The sequence below is a fragment of the Bombina bombina genome, chromosome 5, assembly GCF_027579735.1.
Source record: "Bombina bombina isolate aBomBom1 chromosome 5, aBomBom1.pri, whole genome shotgun sequence".
Lineage (NCBI taxonomy): Eukaryota > Metazoa > Chordata > Amphibia > Anura > Bombinatoridae > Bombina > Bombina bombina.
In genome coordinates, this window is record NC_069503.1 from 59,749,158 (window position 1) to 59,772,962 (window position 23,805).

Below are 23,805 nucleotides of genomic sequence, written 5' to 3' on the forward strand. Positions count from 1 at the left end.
CAGTAAATATGCTGTAGGTATAAGCGTTATTAGTAATCTCAGTTTATAAAATAACAAGGTAAATATTGTTAATAAGGCTTTATAGGGATATAATATGTTCATGACAGTAATAGTTTAGGCCTCCCCTCTAGTTTTAAAGGGCCTCTCTAGGACCCCTGACCAGGTGAGATTTTTGCTCCAACAGAAGGCTACCTGTGATATGGAAGACCACTCATGGATCTTATTCTTTTTACCTCAGATTTTCAAAAACTTTTTTTTATATTAACAAACTGTTAGGGAGTATAACAGGAGAAAAACATGCAAACATAACTAATTTTAATCCCTTTTAGCTGTCATTAAAGACGATATATAAGTTGCGATAAAAGCAATAGCTGTAAAAAAGTTATTGGTAATGCGAGTGTTAAACAATCTTGCTATTACATGAAGGGGAACTATGGTCAATCTTAAAATGCACTGCAAGATGAACATATAAAGAAAGTTGTTATAGTGCGGTACAAGCTAGAAAAACCGCATAGTGAACCCTCCTGAAGGAGGTATATTATTAAGAATATGGGGGGGAGGAGGTGGGAATTTAAGTAACTTAGGCGAAGTATGTCAGGGAGTAGCATACAGTTAAAAAAATAAAAAATAAGATAAACCACTGCATCTTGACTTAGTGTAAACAGATTGCAATAGGGTAAAACTTTATATCAATGTAGGAGACTAACTGGGAGCGAGCGAAAGCTATATTCTGTACACTGAGACCTAGGAGTCCAAGCTGATACAAACAACAGGGGATACACAGTTGTAGTGTTAAATATAAGGACGAGAAATTGTACAACTAAATATGAGTGCTGGTCCAGCCTGCATTAAAAGACAAATCAACCTAGAGTAAGTGAGGTCTGTGCGAAGGATAGGTATTAGCAAAACTATGCTAAGGAGCCACATATCTGCTAAACAAAGTCATCATGCCGCCTCGGCCGCTGGCAGCGAGATGTCATGTACATAAACCTCACCTAAACTCCATGCATATACATAAAGTATGGAAAACCTACAGGCATAGAAAAATTATGTGATGAGATATTTAAATTCTATTTATATCACAATGTTGCAAACAATAAGGAGCCTGTAAGAATAGTGTAATAAACATAAGGGGGCTGAGATCTGTGTAGTCGTTATTCTAAAGTATTTTTGACAAGGCTTACAGAAAAAATGCCTACTATAAAATGCATTAAAACTACCAAGGAAAATCCACATTTCAGCTTGTGTATGAATATGTGTATAAATATCACCCTTAGGCGAAATTTCCATCACACCAACAAAGTGTCCCAAAGGGTGATATAATCCAAGGAATAAAGTCTCTCAGCCGGTTTCTTGTTTCCTTAATAGCTGTGGCGTGCCTTCAAAAGCAAAGGGATGTTTGCACATAACAGATATATAGCCCTTAGTTAACTTGGTAATAATACAATTCTGGAAATATGAGAATGCTGTGAAGAATAAACATCTATGAAGTAAACCCATAAAGAGCTGGTACATAGCAAAGAAGTTTTAGACAAACTGTAATCTCCAACCGACTTATACCATGCAGGCCAGATATAAACGAACACACTACCCCTCCAGCCAATGTCACTCAGAAGTCCGTAATAAGTGTAGTGGATTTGGTAATTTACAGGGCTATCCCTTTAACCTATGCCTCTAGAAATCGTTAGGTGGGTATCCGTGTTAGTTGATCTCTGTAATTCACAAATGAGAGAGACTGACTTAACTTTGCTGGGACAGTAATGGTATGGATCCACATGTCTTTGAGCTACCAGGTTGCGATCCTGAGCTGCTGCTATCGAGCAAATCCGGGTAGAACAGTCCGGCCATGAGGAGGCTTCTAGTGAGAGGAGGTAAGAGCTGTCTCGGGTTTCTTTGGATGCAGGTAGTAGTCCCCACTCGCAGCCACCGGACACAGCAAGCGATATCTGTTTTCGTGTTGGACTGGAACATCTCCTCGTGTCCGGCGGCATACAGGCGAGGGTTGAGTCGCTTGAGGGTATTAGGCGTCCTGAATGCAAAATCTTATCCTCGGGATCCTTCCAAGACAGGTGAGTCATTATAGCCCCAGATTTCACTCTCAACATGACTTGCCCGGGAGGCGAGGAACGCCGGGGCCCCAGAGCGTCACCACCCCCAGGAGCAGCCATGCCGGTGGGCACGTGGGTAATCTGGTCCGCAGACTTGTCATCTGCTTGTTGGGGCGACAGGCTGAATAAACGTTCAAACATACTCCTGCACCCTTGAAAGAAAAATGTACATCTCCTCTATAATCTGCTCTCCAGTCTCCATAATTACAGATAATAGAAGGCGCCAAACTTGTGAAGAACTCAATAGTGATGGGCCAAAGATGGCTGACTTCAAAGCTGCTTATCAGTCAATATACACTCCGGAATCGCTAGGTCTCATCAATTTAGTAAAGCTCATACTAGGATTAGATGCACGGGTCACCCATGTCAAACATTCTTTGTTCAGGGACCAATTCTTGAGCTGGAGCAGTCTTTATAATTAGATTTTATACATGTTATCGTTGGAGCTCCTGAGATGTGCGACTGCACTGCTTCCCTGTTGGCTCCGCCCCCCGTAATTCAAGATTTTTAATACCAACATTGTTTATTTTGTCACAACCAATTGTCTATTTGAATTTTGATTTTACTTTTTAGTAGTGATTTTATAGCATTGAATATTATAGTTGCTTCACTAATTTAACCCACCGCTATTTGTTATTGCTTTTGCTTTTTTATTTATTTGGATTTTTTCTTTGACACATGCACTTTGAACACTGAATTGTCATAGCACACAGTCCACTGGCCTCTGCTTACAAGTTAGCTATTTAAAAGCACTATTTGTATTAATCAAGCACATAGTTGAAATTTCATTGTGAGAAAAATTAAGCACATAGTTAAAGCCACGCTGTGAGCTTCATTTTTTACCATCTTTTGGAGTCATCTATACCATTTGTACACCAACCCAACCAATTATATACATTATCAATTTGACACATAAGATTCCACTTTGTTTTTCTTTTTCCCCTTTGTTCATGAACATCTCTTCTGAGTTGATTATAGGAGTTTAAACTGTGCTACTTATCTGGTTGTACTTGTTTGCTCACCTGTTGGGTATAACCTTACTCATCAGGGTTGTTCCAACTTATATCATTTTTTTTTTATGTTTTACCAACTTGTGTAATAGAGTCATTTTATTAGTATTGTTAATCTCATGGATCCAATATGTATGTGTATATGTACTGTTTTTATTTTGTTAATAAATTGTCATTCTAATTCACTTCTGTTGCATGTGGCACTCCAAATTTAGTTCCACTTAGATCTAGCCTCCCTTTGGGTGGCGCTTTGATATATTTCTGATTACTTGCTATATTACCATTGACAACTAGGTGTCAAGTATCAGAGCTAGAGGTCATTATTGAGTAGGCGCTTAGTGTATTTTCCTTTGCTTCTATTTAGAAAGTTTGTCCTGTTTAGGATAATTGTAAAAAGGTTTGTACACTGTGTAAATAAAGTTTGTGTGTAAATATTTGGTGTTTTGTGATACCTGATTTCAATAAAAACCTTTTTCCCACTTTCTAAACATGTGAAAGGTTTCTTCCCTTATGAATCCTTTCATGACATTTCAGATTACTCTTCTGTGTAAAACATTTTCCACACTCTGTACATGTGAAAGGCTTTTCTCCTGTGTGACTCCTTTCATGCTTTTTCAGACTACTCTTTTCTGTAAAACATTTTCCACACTCTGTACATGTGAACAGCTTTTCCCCTGTGTGAATCCTTTCATGACTTTTCAGATTACTCTTCTGTGTAAAACATTTTCCACACTCTGTACATGTGAAACGTTTTTCTCCTGTGTGAATCCTTTCATGACTTTTCAGATTACTCTTATGTGTAAAACATTTTCCACACTCTGTACATGTGAACAGCTTTTCCCCTGTGTGAATCCTTTCATGAGTTTTCAGACTATTTATTTGTGTAAAACTTTTCCCACACTCGGTACATTTGAAAGGTTTTTCTCCTGTGTGAATCCTTTCGTGAGTTTTCAGCTCACTAATGTACGTAAAACGTTTCCCACACTCTGTACATGTGAAACGCTTTTCTCCTGTGTGACTCCATGTATGATATTTCAGAGTACTTTTTTCTGTAAAACATTTTCCACACTCTGTACATGTGAACAGCTTTTCTCCTGTGTGAATCCTTTCATGAGTTTTCAGATTATGTATTAGTGTAAAACTTTTTCCACACTCTGTACATGTGAAAGGCTTTTCTCCTGTGTGACTCCTTTCATGAGTTTTCATCTCACTAATTTTTGTAAAACTTTTCCCACACTCTGTACATGTGAAAGGCTTTTCTCCTGTGTGATTCCTTTCATGAGTTTTCAGATGACTCTTTACTGTAAAACTTTTCCCACACTCTGAACATGTGAAAGGCTTTTCCCCTGTGTGACTCCTTTCATGAGTTTTCAGATCACTCTTTTCTGTAAAACATTTTCCACACTCTGTACATGTGAACAGCTTTTCTCCTGTGTGACTCCTTTCATGAATATTCAGATAACTCTTTTTTGTAAAACATTTTCCACACGCTGTACATGTGAAAGGCTTTTCTCCTGTGTGACTCTGTGTATGATATTTCAGAGTACTTTTTACTGTAAAACATTTTCCACACTCTGTACATGTGAAAGGCTTTTCTCCTGTGTGACTCCTTTCATGAATATTCAGATAACTCTTTTTTGTAAAACATTTTCCACACGCTGTACATGTGAAAGGCTTTTCTCCTGTGTGACTCTGTGTATGATATTTCAGAGTACTTTTTTCTGTAAAACATTTTCCACACTCTGTACATGTAAAAGGCTTTTCTCCTGTGTGAATCCTTTCATGAGTTTTCAGACTACTCTTTAGTGTAAAACTTTTCCCACACTCTGAACATGTGAAAGGCTTTTCCCCTGTGTGACTCCTTTCATGAGTTTCCAGATCACTCTTTTCTGTAAAACATTTTCCACACTCTGTACATGTGAAAGGCTTTTCTCCTGTGTGACTCCTTTCATGCTTTTTCAGATTACTCTTTAATGTAAAACATTTTCCACACTCTGTACATGTGAACAGCTTTTCTCCTGTGTGACTCCTTTCATGAATATTCAGATAACTCTTTTTTGTAAAACATTTTCCACACGCTGTACATGTGAAAGGCTTTTCTCCTGTGTGACTCCGTGTATGATATTTCAGAGTACTTTTTTCTGTAAAACATTTTCCACACTCTGTACATGTGAAAGGCTTTTCTCCTGTGTGAATCCTTTCATGAGTTTTCAGACTACTCTTTATTGTAAAACATTTTCCACACTCTGTACATGTGAAAGGCTTTTCTCCTATGTGACTCCATGTATGATATTTCAGAGTACTTTTTTCTGTAAAACATTTTCCACACTCTGTACATGTGAAAGGCTTTTCTCCTGTGTGAATCCTTTCATGAGTTTTCAGACTTCTCTTTATTGTAAAACATTTTCCACACTCTGTACATGTGAAAGGCTTTTCTCCTGTGTGAATCCTTTCATGAGTTTTCAGATCACTAATGTATCTAAAACTTTTCCCACACTCTGTACATGTGAACGGCTTTTCTCCTGTGTGAATACTTTCATGAGTTTTCAGTTTACTCTTTTGTGTAAAACTTTTCCCACACTCTGTACATGTGAAAGGCTTTTCTCCTGTGTGAATCCTTTCATGAGTTTTCAGCTCACAAATGTATGTAAAACTTTTCCCACACTCTGTACATGTGAACGGCTTTTCTCCTGTGTGAATACTTTCATGAGTTTTCAGATGACTCTTTCGTGTAAAACTTTTCCCACACTCTGTACATGTGAACGGCTTTTCTCCTGTGTGAATCCTTTCATGAGTTTTCAGATCACTCGTTTGTGTAAAACATTTTCCACACTCTGTACATGTGAAACGTTTCTCCCCTGTGTGGGTCTTTTTGTGACACTTAAGGCTTCCTTTAGATGTGAAACATCTCCTGCATTCTGTACATGTGTGAGGTTTCACAACTGTGTGGTGTTCAAGGAGATGCAAATTACATGTGAAGCTTTTCTCACATTCTGTACATTCGAATGGTTTCTTATTTGTATGAATAATTTGGCTAGACTTAAGACTTTCCCCTTCTTTTAAATGTTTTGAAAACTCAGTAAATGTGTGTGGTTTATCCTCTGGGATAATCATTTCACTAGATAAGGCATAAATGTTGTCCTCTTGTTTGATGACTAAATTACTGTCTGTACATAATGATTGCTGCCCAGTTTCTGACAATTCTCCATCTCCTTTAAATATCTGCTGTGAGTTCCCCAATGTTTGTGAATAGTCATTAGTGTCTGAGACTATTGGAGTTTGTGGTATCATTCTGATGCTTCCTGTAGTGAAGGATGGGTATGAACTATTCAAGTGATTGTCTACATAAAAAGAAAAGGAATGAAGAAAAGAAAGAAAGTTTATTCTTTAAAATGGATTCCATCGTCTTACACAAATTATATTATTTATTTACATTCCATAAAATGGCTTCTGTTTTGTGTTTATTTTTATATTGATTAACCTGTAAATCACAAATTTAAACAAAGACAAATAATGTAAATATTTCTATATCATAATAAACTAAACCACTGATTACTGATTAAAACAATTTATAGCGCCCCATTAAATAAGGTGCAGGTGGATAATGTTCTCAGCCAGGGAACAAGTACATATGTATTCTGGGCAAGATAGGTGGCATCTACCATCCTTATTTAACATTGCACAAGCAACTGCACATACAGCACTGCCCGGCTCATGCTCAACCAGTAGGGTGAGAATATGATGTCTTAATCATCACAGACTAATAATTAGTGTGAGATTTTTTGAAAGGCTAAAGGAGCAGTGATCTTATGATACTTCTTAGCTTGCAGTTGCAGTTGTTTAATTCATATAATCAGCCAAAAATGTATTAGTTTAATAAGACTCACTGTGAAATTAAGCACACAAATCAGTGGCGGTTCTGGGGTGGGGAACACTTACTGGTGGAGTTCTGGGTGTTCCACATATGGGAACAAGGTAGACGTAAGTGTAGTTATGGGAGTTCCATGAGTTGGGTTAGGGCAGGGGAAGGTAGAGTTGCAGGTGATCTGAGAGCTGGTGTTGACACAAATGTAATTAAAAGGTGCAGATATAAATATAATAGTTTATATTTGTTTAATGAGGGATCTATTCTATTTTCCCAGTAATTAAAGCCAGCATAATATCTATTTTACTCACCTAACACATATGAGTTCATGCTGATAACAGGCTCCAATGTCTGTGCTCAGGAAGAAGGTTCCCTTATTCACTCCAGTTACATTAATACCTGATATCTCTCAGTGCTCTGGCCGTGTCTGTAAAAAGTATATCAAATGGTTTAGACAGATAATAATAAATAATGCTTCTGATTAACTGTATGTATGGTATAATTAAAGGCACACATAACAAATCATGTGATACAGATCAGCTGTTTAGGTAATTACATAAGTGCTATTGATTCAGCACAAGCATTTAGCACAGTTAGCTTTGTGGATGTAACAGTTGCACATTAAATATTTATCTTTCCAGAAATTTACAAGTACAGTATAAGCCCAGGAGTAGACAATCTATTTATGAGTGGGACAAACCACAACCTTACAAATATATTATAATCATTTTTATATCAAAGAGCAGCAGTTACACAAATGTTAGATAAGAGTTGTTTATATGTAATTTAAATCTAATACTACAGTATTGATATTGTACTTTCTACAGATCCTCACTGTCAGACATTTTCTATTTACTAAAAATAAAATGTGTAACAAAACGCACACACAAATAGTGATAATAATACAGACCAATATGTAGTAATATATCCAACGTGAAAAGAGTCTTTAATGGAGACAGTAGCACAAATACAAATAGTGCATATTATGTTCCTCAGAAGGAAGAGAAAGAAACACATTATAGCATAATACTGTGTAATCTTCACTCCCCAGATGGAAGGCAGACCCAGAATACTCACATTAGTTAGAGCTTCAACAGCTCAAGATAATCAGGTTTATTGTGCAGACCCCAGGCAGACTGGATACAGACACAGACAAATGCTTAAAGGGACAATGAACCCAACATTTTTCTTTTGTGATTCAGATAGAGCATGCAATTTTAAGCAACTTTCTAATTTACTCCTATTATCAAATTTTCTTCATTCTCTTAGTATAATTATTTGAAATAATAATAAAAGAAACACTAGGGAGCGCTCAAAACAACAAGCTAAAAAGCTTGAAACAAGCTAAAGAGTAAATAATATACAAACTAACCTATCTATAAAAGACCCAGATCATATCAATATTGAGATAATGTTTAAATTATTAAAATATATATATAAATAATATAAAAAAATAGACTGCCAAATGATAAATATTAACTGCCAAATAATAAATAAATAAATAAATAAAAAGGTGCCGGTTATAAACACATACAAGTTAATGCGTTAAAAATATAATACAATATTTATTCACTTACATAAAAAATAGGTAGGTCGACCTGTTAACAAACACATATACAATACCTATTTTTTATGTAAGTGAATAAATATTGAATTATATTTTTAACGCATTAACTTGTATGTGTTTATAACCGGCACCTTTTTATTTATTTATTATTTGGCAGTTAATATTTATCATTTGGCAGTCTATTTTTTTATATTATTTATATATATATTTTAATAATTTAAACATTATCTCAATATTGATATGATCTGGGTCTTTTATAGATAGGTTAGTTTGTATATTATTTACTCTTTAGCTTGTTTCAAGCTTTTTAGCTTGTTGTTTTGAGCGCTCCCTAGTGTTTCTTTTATTATTATTTGGTTTTTACTATAGGTTTGAGAGGGTGTCCTATATTAATTTCTAGTTGGAGTTTGTAGTAAATTATATTTCTTTGGCGCTGGTCACTAATATCTTTTTCAAATCATATTTATTTGAAGTGCAAGAATGTAAGTTTAGATGCCGGCCCATTTTTGGTGAACAACCAGGGTTGTTCTTGCTGATTGGTGGATAAATTCATCCACCAATAAAAAGGAAATTTATGCTTACCTGATAAATTTATTTCTTTTTTGATACAATGAGTCCACGGAATTCATCCTTACTTGTGGGATTACGCCTCCTGGTCAGCAGGAGGAGGCAAAGAGCACAACAGCAGAGCTGTATAAATAGCTCCTCCCTTCCCTCCTAACCCAGTCATTCGACCGAAGTTAGGAAGAGAAAGGAAAAGCCAAGGTGCAGAGGTGTCTGAAGTTTAACAAAAAAAATAATAACCTGTCTCATAGAACAGGGCAGGCCGTGGACTCATCGTATCGAAAAATAAATAAATTTATCAGGTAAGCATAAATTTCCTTTTCTTTTTCAAGATACGATGAGTTCACGGATTTCATCCTTACTTGTGGGATACAATACCACAGCTATAGTACACAAATGAATCATGAGGGACAAGACAGGATGGAAGGCACCACTGCTTGAAGAACATTTCTACCAAAAACAGGCTCAGCCGAAGCAAAGATATCAAATTTGTAAAATTTAGAAAAAAATTGAAGAGTATACCAAGTCACAGCCTAGCAATCAGCTCAACTGAAATAATATGTTAGAATGTCCACAGGAAAGCAACAGCTCAGCTGGAAGGAGCTGAAACTCTTTTAGGAGGCTGCTGTCCAGCAATCACATATGCAAAAACGGATAATACTCTTCAACCAAAAGGAAAGAAGAAGTCGTAGCTTTCTGACCCTCACTTCTCTAGAAAAAATGTCAAACAGAAAGGACGATCGACGAAAGTCCGTAGTTGCTGAGAAAGAGAATCTATCTTTTTAAAAGACAGACTATGCCAAAACGTGTAGAAGACTTTCCTTCTGAGAGAAAAATTACGACCCAAATAAGGAAAAACAAATTCCTAAATAAAATGCTCGTCTGAAAGAACGTTTAAGAAGAAAACCAAGATAAGCACATAACACAACCTTATCCAAATGAAAAATCAGGCAAGGCAAATTATATAGTAATGCTGAAATCTCAAACATTCTTCGAGCAGAAGAAATGGCGACAAGAAGTAAAACTTCCAAGATAACAACTTAATATCTATGGAATGCATAGGTTCAACAGAACCCCATGAAGAACTTTTAAAATCTAAATTCAAATTCCATGGAGGAGCAATTGGTTAAAACACAGGCCTGACTTGAATCAGAGCATTACAAAAGGATGGAACCTCTGGAACATCTGCCTCTGGAACATCTGGAGGAACAGATTAGAAAAAAGCAGAGATCTGACAATTAGGGAACTCACTGAAAAACCCTTTCCACAAGAAAATACAAAATCCTGGGAATCCTAACTCTACTCCATGAGTAACCCTTGGATTCACACCAAGAAAGACATATATGCCCTATCTCATGGGCAATCTTCCTAGTCACAGGCTTACATGCCTGAAAAAAGGAACCTATGACCAAAACTAAGATACCTCGCTGGCATAGGATCAAATGTCCAATCTCCAAGCAATCAGCCTCAAAGAAACTGGACTTGGATTGAAGAAGGGACCCTGATAAAAAGGCCTTCCTCAACAGAAACGTCCAAGATTGCTGAGGTGACATGTTCACCAGATCGGCATACCAAATCCTGCAAGGCCACGCGGCAGCGAGGAGAATCACTGACGCCTTCTTCCTATTTGATTCGAACAATCGCCCGCCAAAAAAAAAATGCAAATGGGGGAAACAGACATTCTAGGCTGAAGGACCAAGAACTGCCAAGGCAGTTATCAGCTCGGACCGGAGGCCCTGGACCTGGGCCCATATCTCAAAAAACCAGGCAGGCTGATAAGATGCCATGAGATCCAACTCCAGCCTGCCCCATTTTAAAAACAGGTTGGAAAATACTCCCGGACAGAGTTCCCACTCTCCCGATGAAAAATATGACTACTCAGAAAATCCATTTTCCAGGTGTCCACCCCTGGGATATGGAACGCTGACAGATAGCAAGAAAGAACTGGGCCGAAGCCAACTGAGGCCTGACCAGAAGAGCCTTGAAGCTCACTCTAAGTTGCATGAAGTCTATAAAAAGAACAGACTCCGCTAGAGTCCACACTCTGCGAAGTCAAGTTCAAAATCATTGTCCCTGAGATAGGTGATCCAGAGACAATCATTATATAAAAAAGGCCCTTGTCTCCTGATCTAGAGTTATTGCAGGAGACAAGTTTGCATAACCTCCGTTCCATTGCCTGAATATGCTTAACTGCAAAGGTCTGAGGTGGAACGAACAAACGGAAATTTAAGCGACACAAGGCGCTGCTCAATTAATCAACTTCAGAAGGATGAAAGGTTGAGTGGACCTCACTGGGGATTGACCCTGCAACCCTCAAATCGCTACAGAGCTCAGCCATAGTGCCTTAGCATGCTGAGCCATCTGTCCGGCTAAGGTCCATTACCGTCACTATTAGCCCAAAAACCTCTATGTACTGAGCCACTGAAGGCAAGAAATGGACTGAAGGGCTGGACCAGAAATGCCTAGATATCCTGATCTCAATCAGAAAAATCTTCATTGATATGGAATACATCATGATTCCCAAGAAAGCTAGCCTTGGGCTTGGGACTAAGGAACACTTCCAAAATCACCTTTCACCCGTGAGCTCACGGGAAGTATAACAACATTCGTGTAAATCTTGATTGCTGTAAGAATGACTCCTGGACTAGTGATATTAGCCAGATAGGGCACCATTGCAATGCCCCGTAACTGAAGCACCGCCAACAGCGATCCCAGAGTCTCCAAAGAACTTGGAACTATGGCAAGACCAAATATGAGAACTGGAACAACCACTCCCAGGTCTAAGAGGTTTCCTACGCAGAATAAAGATGACTTTCCCTTTGTCTGATTCTCAGACAATCTTGAAATCAGAAACTGCCTCTGAGAGGAAAACATTTGAGCTCAAAACCAGACTTGCACAAAAACAGAAAGTCAACCCCCTACAAGATCCAATCCAGGACCGGGGCAGGTTCCCCATGCTGTCTTTGATTCAACAGCAGGTAATGTGTTTACCAAAATCTTGGTCTTAAAACATATTCCACAAAACAAGACTCTAACCATAAGAATCCAAGAGCCGGAACAGAGTCACCTATGCTCCCAGTTTGATAACTGGAAGAGAAGAAACTGAGAAAAAAAGGAATTAGTCAATTGAAAGATTTATCTCGTCCTGGATTTTATCCAGGGAAAATACTGACTAATAACCTCATACAACACATCAAACCAATATGCCGTCACATCAGTGACGGTAAAAAAGTACACAGATGGTTGCCATAGAAAAAAAAAACAGGATTGTGTCCCATTACTAAATGTTATCCCTAGGAGTATCCTCTAAGGGTATAGAAGTTTTCGTAGTAATAATTGAAACTACTCCTTCCCCCCTAAGGAATGTCGTCCAGCCTCCAAGCTGATACGGCTATGGGAAACAGTCTTTGAAGTAAACGCAGGGCACTGCATGTGGGCCAGAAAATTTCTGTGAAAAATTTGTGGCCATCGTTAACAGACTCTCAGACAGCAATGGCCGTAGAGGGAGTTGGTTCAAGAAGAAAAAATAAAATGGAGAAATCATTCCATAGGAAACGATACAGATCCTTAACCTGAAAAGTAACTTTATCCTTGTGTGTGTTTGTTCATCTTCAGTCAGAGATGAACTAACAAAGGAACAGCTGAAAGTCATTTATTATAATGTACCCCGAACAAAACGTTACTGTCACTTTATAAATATGATAGTATGTATGTATATACTGGGCACCTGTAAAGCACAGCCAAGCACCCGTAAGGGTCTCAAGGTGCTGCTAATATTATCGACCACTGAAATCGAACCTGCAACCCTTGGGTTGCTACAGAGTTAAGCCCCAGTGTCTTAGCATTTGTTGAGCTATCTGACCGGCTATACTCATTTATGTGTGTTTTTATACCATCCTAAGTCACAAAGGATGACATAACAAGAAACAGTTACAATTCTTTTAATAAAATTTTCACACAAAAAATTGTACTGCCTCTTTAAATTATAAAAGAGCATCTTATTTCTGTCATGCAGAAACAGACCAATATGAATAACAATATTGCTGTAACTAGACATTGCTAAGGACATCAAAGCAATGTCTATGCATGGAACCGCAGAGCACTGCCTGTGGGTGAGCAATAATTGCGGACACTATAAGTAGAAAAATGCGGAAAGCATTGACCGGTGTCACCAGACTTCTAACAGTCACTTTAGAAGGAGTATATAAAATAAAAATCAACACAAGCAAATATGTTACTATCACTTTAAATTTTAAAAGTGTAACATTTTTCCTTTTTAAGAATTTGCAGTAAATAGGGCCAAAAACTTCGTAAAATTTTTTGCTAGCTTATCAATACCCCTCAGTAGTATCTCCCTCTGAGTAGTATGTACTCTAAACCGGGGCCCCACCGCAACTCAAAGACTATGCAAGGGTCTTTTGTGTGAGTGTTTCAAATACATAGACTACAATTGCATCTAAAATATGGTAAAACATATCTCCTTGGATCTTTATAAAAATGATCCATATAGAGAGGGGAAACAGAGCTCGATACTCCACATTGACCACCCTCATGTGTGTTGACATAATCTATCTCCCGGTCGGCATGAAGAACTATTGAACCGTCGGGAGATGAGTAAAAGCTTGTCATGTAAAGTGTCACAAACTGTACTGTCTTAACAGATACAAAAGGCGCGCCATGTAAAAGACGCCTTCAAGGACTGCCCTTCGCGAGCGTATGCAGAAATTAACCATGCAGTCATCTCCCGGTCAGCATGTAGATCTATTGAACCACCGGGAGATGATCAATAGCGTGTCATTTAAACAGTGTAACTATACTGTCTCTATTTCAGGTCACCGACACAACAGATAACTCCCAGGCAGCATGATAGATTTATTGAACCGCCGGGAGACAAAAACAAAAAAAAAGGCGTGCAATGTAAGAGACGCCTCTAAGGACCGCCCTTCGTGGGAGTATGCAGAAGTTAACCATGCAGTCATCTCCCGGTCGGCATTGTCTTCTGTAACCGCTGGGAGATGTGAAAAAGTGCACAATAACTTAAAAAAGGCGCTTAATAACCCCCCAAAATTTCCATCCTGAAGCATAGGGAACAAAATCGCACATTAGGCATCTCCCGGTCGGCATTGCTCTCTCATGTAACCGCTGGGAGATGTGACAGATTATCAAAGAGAATCTGAACCCTGGCCCTGAGTCAATTATACCGCCTAGGGAAATATCAGCAGAGTCATCTCCCGGGCGGCATGTAGGTAATGAAACCGCCGGGAGAGTAGGTCTTCCTAAAGAGCCAAAGTAATACATGTGCTGTCTAAAAGTAAAACATACCTGAGTTAAGAGCCCATCTCTTTCTCTAAGGGCTTTTAATCACAATATGAGTGGCCACATCTTCTGAGTTCTTGTATATCCTCTAAGGCCTGGTTTCTCAACATCCGGGCCGTGGCCCAGTACCGGGCCGTGATAGCCCTGCTGGTGGGCCCCGGCCTGTCAGGCCCCCACTGCACACCCTTACCCCACTGCACACCAAGGGCAGACTGATACCATTCAAGGTCCCAGGAACACTGTCTCACACTGAACAAAATGTATTAAATTGTATGCAACTGAACATGGTAGCCTCCCTGCCCTGCCCCCAACAGGCCCCTCAACCTCCAGATCCAGGACCCCCAACATTAAGGTCCAGAGAAAGGGTACCCAACCTCCAGGGCCAGACCCCACACTCCATGGCCCTCACAGTCACAGACCCTCACCAGGGCCCCTCTAAACTCACACTTTTTTTGCTTAGTTACTGATAGGGCAACTGAAAACTCCAGCTTAAGGAATGCACCAGGATCCGTGGAGATGCCATTTGTGGGCCCCCTTACTTGCTGGTTCCTCGGCCCAGGTCCTATTTGCCTGGCTGATCAGCTCGCCTCTGCTGCTCACTTAAAACTACTGGGCCCTGGACATGTCTAGCTAAAATTTACCGGGCCTTGAGGTCACTTTGGTTGAGAACCACTGCTCTAAGGGTATATCCCGGCCCAGAAATAAAAAATGACACTTACCTCACCATCTGCCGACAGCAAAGGCAGCTCCCAGGTGTGTGAAGTCCTACTGCTCACATGGACCTGAGGATAACAAGGAAAGCACTGAGTAAGATCCCTCAGACTTTTTTCCCCGAATAGGGCAGCAACGGTATATGGGAGGTGCAGTGAGAATAATGTCCGACAAGTTCCCATTGCTTTAAAGCCACCAAATGCTCTACTGTAGAGACTGATCTGGTCTAGGCTACACCCTAAGCACAAAGTAGCACTCTTTGTCACTACTTAAAAAATAATAAACTAATGTAAAAAATGATGATGATAACCAGGCGCCAACTCACGGAGGCTAGGTGTAATAAAATCAGAGTGTGAAATTCGCAAGATTTTAATTCTATATAAAACAATAACAACAATAAAAACAATAAAAACTTCTAGTCCATGGATCCAAGACTAATTACAGCGTTAGAGATTATTACAATTTATACAATAAAAAGTAATAAAATAGATAAAATAAAATGGGTACAATAAAATATGGAGAGATTGGAGAAAATTCTCAAATGTTAATCTTTAGAATTAAGTGAAGATCTGCTGTGATCAGAAAAAATACATAATGTCCATAAAGAAAAGTCCAGAGAGATTGATCTGTGTGCCAAATAAATTTGTGATGAAATCAAACCTCATATATCAAATCTTCAATATGTGACCAAAAATAGTGTCCCAAGTTGTAATCAAATCTTCAGTATGTGTCCAAAAATGTGTGTACAAAATTGGTGTCCTAAGTAGTGATCCAAAAAATATATGAAATGTGAAAAAATAAAAATAAAATAAAAATAAAAATAATCAATTGTGTTTGTACAAAAATTCCAAGGTGATAGATATGGGTGAAGAACACTGTAAAATGTGTGTAAGTCCTCTGTGTAAACAAATTGTGCTATTTCAGCACCAAAAACAAATACACTCCAACTGATTGTTTCTGAGGATAAAAAGAATGTTGTTTTCTTATACCTTTAGAGGCAGGGGACTCAACTCACAAAATAGGAGAGCAAGCCATAGTGGAAAATAATGTGAATATAAAAACACAAAAATAACACTGTGGAATATCTGTGGAAAAAAGAAAATAGGTACAATGTGTAGCAGGTTTATAAATGGGTGCTCCAATAGAATCAGACTTACCAGTACAAGGTCCTGGACCAGGAGGCGTAATCCCACAAGTAAGGATGAAATCCGTGGACTCATTGTATCTTGAAAAAGAAAAGTTGCTGTTCAGAGTCCTGAACCAAAAAAAAAAAGCTTAGATGTCTTTTTTTCAAATAAAGATAGCAAGAGAACGAAGAAAAATTGATAATAGGAGTAAATTAGAAAGTTTCTTAAAATTTTATGCTCTATCTGAATCATGAAAGAAAAAATTTGGGTCCAGTGTCCCTTTAAAGCAAATGAACAGTTTATTAATAACAAAAGACAAAGTTCTTGTAAATCACTAAGAGTAACAGGTACAAACATACACAGATACTATGCGTGTGATCAGGGGTGTATTTATGCATAGGCCAAGAAGGACGGTGCCTAATTCGGCAAATTTTGGGGACGGCACTTCTCCGTTGGCACTGAAAATTTGGGCATGAGTTTTAAAAAAAATAATTTTGACTGTGTGGCAGTCACATGACCCATTTTTCGCCAAGGTCATGTGACGTTTTGATCCTGCCACCCGCCTTCCTGTCTGTTGACATGCCACAGTGAGAAGTGCTAGAAGACGAAGTGGAGCTGTGACTGCTGTGGAGTCGACAAGATCGGTGGAGTGGCAGAGCGGATCCTGAGAGAACTGGAGAGGATGGGGCTGAGTACTTAACTCAGGTAGGGCAGGGCATGCCACAGCTCCAAAGTTTAACAACGGTGGCAGGTGGTATATTGGATAGCATAGCATACTAGCGTTAATTTCAATTTAGGAATTGTATTATTATTGGAAAATATTACTAAGTTCCACCTCACTCACGGAGATCAGTGTTAGCTCTTGATGCCACAGCTCCAAACTAGTTTAACAATTGGGACTAGCCGGTAGCCACCTCTCGGAGATCAGACGATCAGTGTTAGCTCAGTTAATATTTCATGGAGACTGGAGAGAGCTGAGTCAGCTGCCAAATAAAAATAGATATGCACAGGACAGGTACTTGCCAAATGCCAACACATTAACAAAAACCACTCTCTGTTCAGATGGTGGAAACTTACAAAACTGGCACTGTGACTGTCTAATACAATATCCTCTCCATTCTCCATGAAATATTTATCTACCTAAACCAACTTCCCACTAACTTTATTCACCATAGCAAGAATAATAATACAGAATCTCTAATAATACAGAATCCTATCTAACTATACAAGGGAACCCTAATATATATATATAATCAATGTAATTAGAATATATCCTAAGGCTCCCATATCTAATTACACTGATTTTATATATATATATATATATATATATATATATATATATATATATATATATATATATATATATATATATATATATATATATATATATATATATGTATATATATAATAACAAAGGGAGAGAGCACACACTTATATACGGCTAATGACTCCTCATACTGTGTCACAAAAGAAAAGAGACAAACCCAGATTGCGTTCAAAAGAAAAAAAGTTTATATATCTTAAATGAGATACATCTGACAGTCTACTTTTGTTAATCACAAACGGGAACAAGAACTAAGTGCTAAATACTGGGGTACCCCAAGGGCCAATTCTTATCTGGTAATGCTTATAAATTCTGAACAATTCAAAAATGCAATTGGCATATATAGGGTATCACATAAACCACATTTTATTCTCTTGACAGGACTATAGATATCGAATAGAAATGTCCCACTCATATAGTGCAACAAATTGCCTTGAATATTACATAGTCCTGCAAACTCATTTTCCCATACGAGAGAATAGCCAAAATTAGGGAGTCTTAAGTATAGCAGTTAGTCTCACCCAATGTTAAATTTCCTCCTTGAAACCTTAGCTCCGGTTACTTTACCAAAAATTAAACTTGCACTCTGCATCGGATCATCGTGCTGCAGTCGTAGAAGAGGTAATTTTTTAGGACAGAGAAGACAAATCAACCAATCAAAAGAAGGAAAGGGGGCAGAAAGCACAAAAAAAGACAATGGCAAGAAAGGAGGGTATTTACTGCGAAGCTCGCAAGCAGTGGAGAAATAGACCTGGAGGGTAATGACACTATGGAGGTAGTGAATCTATCTAAAAAAAGTTCTTAACAATGATCATTTGAAATTATTGAAAAAAGGATTAACGTTTTGTCCTATGAACAATGCTGATAAATTTACAATTACTAAAGATCTCCACTTGTTTGCAAGAAGAGTAGTATTAAAAAGAATCTATGCCAACAAAGGTGATAATAGCAAATTAGATATGCATGATCAGCAAACATTGCAAGAATTAGAAAAATTGTTAATTGAGAGTGAAGGAGGAGAGGTGAGTGAGTCATCCAGCATAGGCTTCAGTAATTTGAAGCCTAAGTCATCGTACATGCCTTCTCTCTCAATGGTTTCCAATGTGGCAAATTTTGTTAAATTGGTTGAAGTAGATGTTAAAAAATTGGTTGAAACCAAAACATGTAATGATAACTTGGATACCACTGAGAGAGAAGCATTGAATGATTTAATTAATGACAAAATGATTGTCATTAAACCGTCGGATAAGGGCGGGAATGTAGTTTTGTTGGACCACAGGGACTATGTAAAGGAATGTAAAAGACAGTTGGAAGTTGTAACTCAATATGAGAAATTATCTAAAGATCCAACTAATAAGTATAAAAATATTCTTGATGCCCTGCTTAAATTAGCTCAGGCTGAAGGGTGCATCAATGAATTTAAATTTATGACTACCGATTTCCCTGTGGTACCAACTTTCTACACAATACCTAAGCTGCATAAGAAAATCTCCCCTCCTCCTGGTAGGCCGATAACAAGGCCTTTGTGAAAATATAGGCAAATACATTGATTGGTGTCTCAGACCCTTCCTATCTAGTCTTCCCTCGTATGTCCAAGACACACGAGATGTCCTCAGAAAACTTGATAAAATAGTTATCTCCTCCACAACACTGTTAGTGTCAATCGATGTAGAATCTCTATATTCTTCCATCCCCCACAAATTGGGTCTTCAGGCAGTAAGGTATTTTCTAACACAACGTGGAGTGAAATATAATAACCATACGAATTTTATTATGACCTTACTTAAATTCCTGTTAGACCATAACTATTTTGTATTTGATAATATATATTAGACAAATTTTGGGAACAGCGATGGGGGCATGTTGTGCCCCCTCATATGCCTGTCTTTACCTTGGCAGGTGGGAAGTAGAAAATATTTTAGACATCCCTCCTGATATTGAGGACAAAATTGATCTTTGGATAAGGTATATTGACGATGCCTTATTGCTTTGGAAAGGCACTGCAGATCAATTACATGATTTCATGCATAAATTAAACCAGAATGAATGGAATTTAAAGATTACTTATTCATACAGCGAAACCGAATTAACCTTCCTTGATCTTAAAATAACTAAAAATAATAACACACTAATTACAGAATCCTATAGGAAACCTACAGCAGCTAATACATTATTACAAGCTAGTAGCCATCATCCACTATCCCAAATTAATTCAATCCCTATATGTCAATTTTTAAGGCACAGGAGAAATTGCTCTACTAAAGATAAATTTCATGAACATGCTCTTGATCAAAAAATGAGATTTCAAAAACGTGGATATTCTAGAAGTAGTATTAACAAAGGATATCAACGTGCTATTAAGACATCAAGGGAAGAACTATTATATGGTAACAGTAACCAGAAAGAGAGCATTGTTAGATTTACTTCAACTTATAACAATAAGTGGCTGGAAATTAGATCTATTTTAAGAAAACATTGGAATGTATTAACTATTGATAATGAAGTTAGAAAAATTGTGGGTGATAATCCATCATTAACTGCATGTAGAGCACCCTCGTTGAAGGACAAACTAGTCCATAGTCATTTTGTTAACCCTTTAGGAAGTGCACAACAAAACTGGTTAGGCAAAAGGAAGAATAAAAGTGGGTCATTCATTTGTGGTAAATGCATCATTTGCAAATTCATGATGACAGGAAATAAAGTCTCTAACACTGATGGAAAAACTTTCCACGTAAAGGGACATATCACATATAAAAGTGAGGGGGTTATTTATCTTGTTGGCTGCTCATGTCCGAAATTTTACATCGGCAAAACCTACAGAGAGTTGCATGAAAGGGTTAAGGAGCACCGTAGGGACATCTTGAAAGAAAGAGTGAAAACAAGCGGGGTGGCAAGTGATGCTGGTTTTAGATGGATGGGTTTAGAATTAATAGATTTAAAATCTAGAGGAGGTGACGTAGATAATCTCCTGTTGAAAGCTGAGTGTAAATGGATTTTCAACATGAACTCATTGCAACCAATGGGATTGAATGAGGAGATCAATTATGCACCATTCCTCACTGACTAAACGCAATTAGAACATAATCACTAGCTATCCTGTATATATATAGCCAATATTATTTTTAATTTGTGTTTTATTTGAGACCTTTGTGATCATAACCTGAAATGACTAGGAAATAGACTAGTCATAATATGTAAACCTTTTAGTACTCTAAAAGTTGTTTAAACTAGATTTGAAAAGCTAACTAGCAATAAGTAGAAATCTGTAATCAGTGATTTTTTTGTAAATATTGTACATAAATAATATTCCCACTCTCTGTGACAATCTCTGAATATATAATATGAGAGTTTGGTATTGTTACATCTGACAGCCTGCATTTACCTATTTCACCATTGGTCACTATAATTTGCATAGCGAATAAAAGGTAGAACCCTTGCCTTTGAGAATTATGACGCTTGAGAAAGCCTGATACCAAACAACAGGTGAAACGTACGTTGCATGATGTAATGGCTACACCCACTAACAACATGATGTGGGAGTAGCACCTTGATGCTGGAACTTGAAACTCTGTTGCAAACCACTGCCAATAAGTTTGCCTAAAGATTGATTACAAGAACCGCTGCCCGGCAATACTTACCTGTGAGAAAAAATAGCAGATGAGGAAGGTCGCTTCTGTACCCCAAACGGAGGATCAGTGTGCAGTACACAATAAACAAGGTTGACGGCGTCTGGAGCCGACTGCAGCACGAGGATCCGGTGATTGACATCAACCAAGTCTGGTAATACAGCCGGAGGAGGGTCTGTGTGCAGTATCCAACAAACAAGGATGACAGCAAGACGCCGACTGCAGCACGATGATCCGATGCAGAGTGCAAGTTTAATTTTTGGTTAAGTAACCGGAGCTAAGGTTTCAAGGAGGAAACTTAACATTGGGTGAGACTAACTGCTATACTTAAGACTCCCTAATTTTGGCTATTCTCTCGTATGGGAAAACGAGTTTGCAGGACTATGTAATATTCAAGGCAATTTGTTGCACTATATGAGTGGGACATTTCTATTCAATATCTATAGTCCTGTCAAGAGAATAAAATGTGGTTTATGTAATACCCTATATATGCCAATTGCATTTTTGAATTGTTCAGAATTTATAAGCATTAGCAGATAAGAATTGGCCCTTGGGGTACCCCAGTATTTAGCACTTAGTTCTTGTTCTCGTTTGTGATTAACAAAAGTAGACTGCCAGATGTATCTCATTTAAGATATATAAACTTTTTTCTTTTGAACGCAATCTGGGTTTGTCTCTTTTCTTTTGTGACACAGTATGAGGAGTCATTAGCCGTATATAAGTGTGTGTCGGACATAATCTACTAATTGTTCTTTGGGTGTCCTATTTAAGTTTAGATTACCGTGCACTGATTGGATCACCACAGTATTCATAAAGGGACCCAATCATTACTTGTGAGCAATACACGTGACCCTCAAGCTGGCATTTCTTTCAAATATATATATATATATATATATATATCAGTGTAATAAGATATGGAAGCCTTAGGATGCATAATAAGATATTACCAGTGTAATAAAAAAACTTTGTATATTTCATAATGATTTTATAGGTAGTTCATCCATATATATTGGAATAGGTCTGACCCATCTCTAATAATTGTCCTTACAGTGAGATAGAGTTGTGCATGGTGACTGATGATTAATTATGACTGCATTATTAACTACTTTAGTTCAAACAAAGTGTTCTTTTATTGTATCAAGCCTATATAGGTATTTGTAGTTTTGTTGGGTTTCAGGACTTAGTATTATGTTTGGGGAATTATTGTTTCAAGAAATCTGTTTATATACATATATATATATATATATATATATATATACACACACACACAAACACACACAGTACAGGGAGTGCAGAATTATTAGGCAAATGAATATTTTGACCACATCATCCTCTTTATGCATGTTGTCTTACTCCAATCTGTATAGGCTCGAAAGCCTACTACCAATTAAGCATATTAGGTGATGTGCATCTCTGTAATGAGAAGGGGTGTGGTCTAATGACATCAACACCCTATATCAGGTGTGCATAATTATTAGGCAACTTCCTTTCCTTTGGCAAAATGGGTCAAAAGAAGGACTTGACAGGCTCAGAAAAGTAAAAAATAGTGAGATATCTTGCAGAGGGATGCAGCACTCTTAAAATTGCAAAGCTTCTAAAGTGTGATCATCGAACAATCAAGCGTTTCATTCAAAATAGTCAACAGGGTCGCAAGAAGCGTGTGGAAAAACCAAGGCGCAAAATAACTGCCCATGAACTGAGAAAAGTCAAGCGTGCAGCTGCCAAGATGCCACTTGCCACCAGTTTGGCCATATTTCAGAGCTGCAACATCACTGGAGTGCCCAAAAGCACAAGGTGTGCAATACTCAGAGACATGGCCAAGGTAAGAAAGGCTGAAAGACGACCACCACTGAACAAGACACACAAGCTGAAACGTCAAGACTGGGCCAAGAAATATCTCAAGACTGATTTTTCTAAGGTTTTATGGACTGATGAAATGAGAGTGAGTCTTGGTGGGCCAGATGGATGGGCCCGTGGCTGGATTGGTAAAGGGCAGAGAGCTCCGGTCCGACTCAGACGCCAGCAAGGTGGAGGTGGAGTACTGGTTTGGGCTGGTATCATCAAAGATGAGCTTGTGGGGCCTTTTCAGGTTAAGGATGGAGTCAAGCTCAACTCCCAGTCCTACTGCCAGTTTCTGGAAGACACCTTCTTCAAGCAGTGGTACAGGAAGAAGTCTGCATCCTTCAAGAAAAACATGATTTTCATGCAGGACAATGCTCCATCACACGCGTCCAAGTACTCCACAGCGTGGCTGGCAAGAAAGGGTATAAAAGAAGAAAATCTAATGACATGGCCTCCTTGTTCACCTGATCTGAACCCCATTGAGAACCTGTGGTCCATCATCAAATGTGAGATTTACAAGGAGGGAAAACAGTACACCTCTCTGAACAGTGTCTGGGAGGCTGTGGTTGCTGCTGCACGCAATGTTGATGGTGAACAGATCAAAACACTGACAGAATCCATGGATGTCAGGCTTTTGAGTGTCCTTGCAAAGAAAGGTGGCTATATTGGTCACTGATTTGTTTTTGTTTTGTTTTTGAATGTCAGAAATGTATATTTATGAATGTTGAGATGTTATATTGGTTTC

At 38.1% G+C, this 23,805-nt stretch overlaps 1 protein-coding gene across 1 annotated transcript in view; it reads right to left on the minus strand.

Annotated features, from left to right (window-relative positions):
- The window catches only part of LOC128659851 (zinc finger protein 721-like), a 193,908-nt gene that overhangs the window by 131 nt on the left and 169,972 nt on the right, over positions 1-23,805 (minus strand). Inside the window, exon 4 of the mRNA XM_053713427.1 lies at positions 1-5,952. This exon is cut by the window's left edge and continues 131 nt beyond it. Within this exon, the coding sequence (XP_053569402.1) occupies positions 3,602-5,952 (2,351 nt within the window). The 3' untranslated portion in view covers positions 1-3,601. The remainder of the gene's footprint in view (positions 5,953-23,805) is intronic.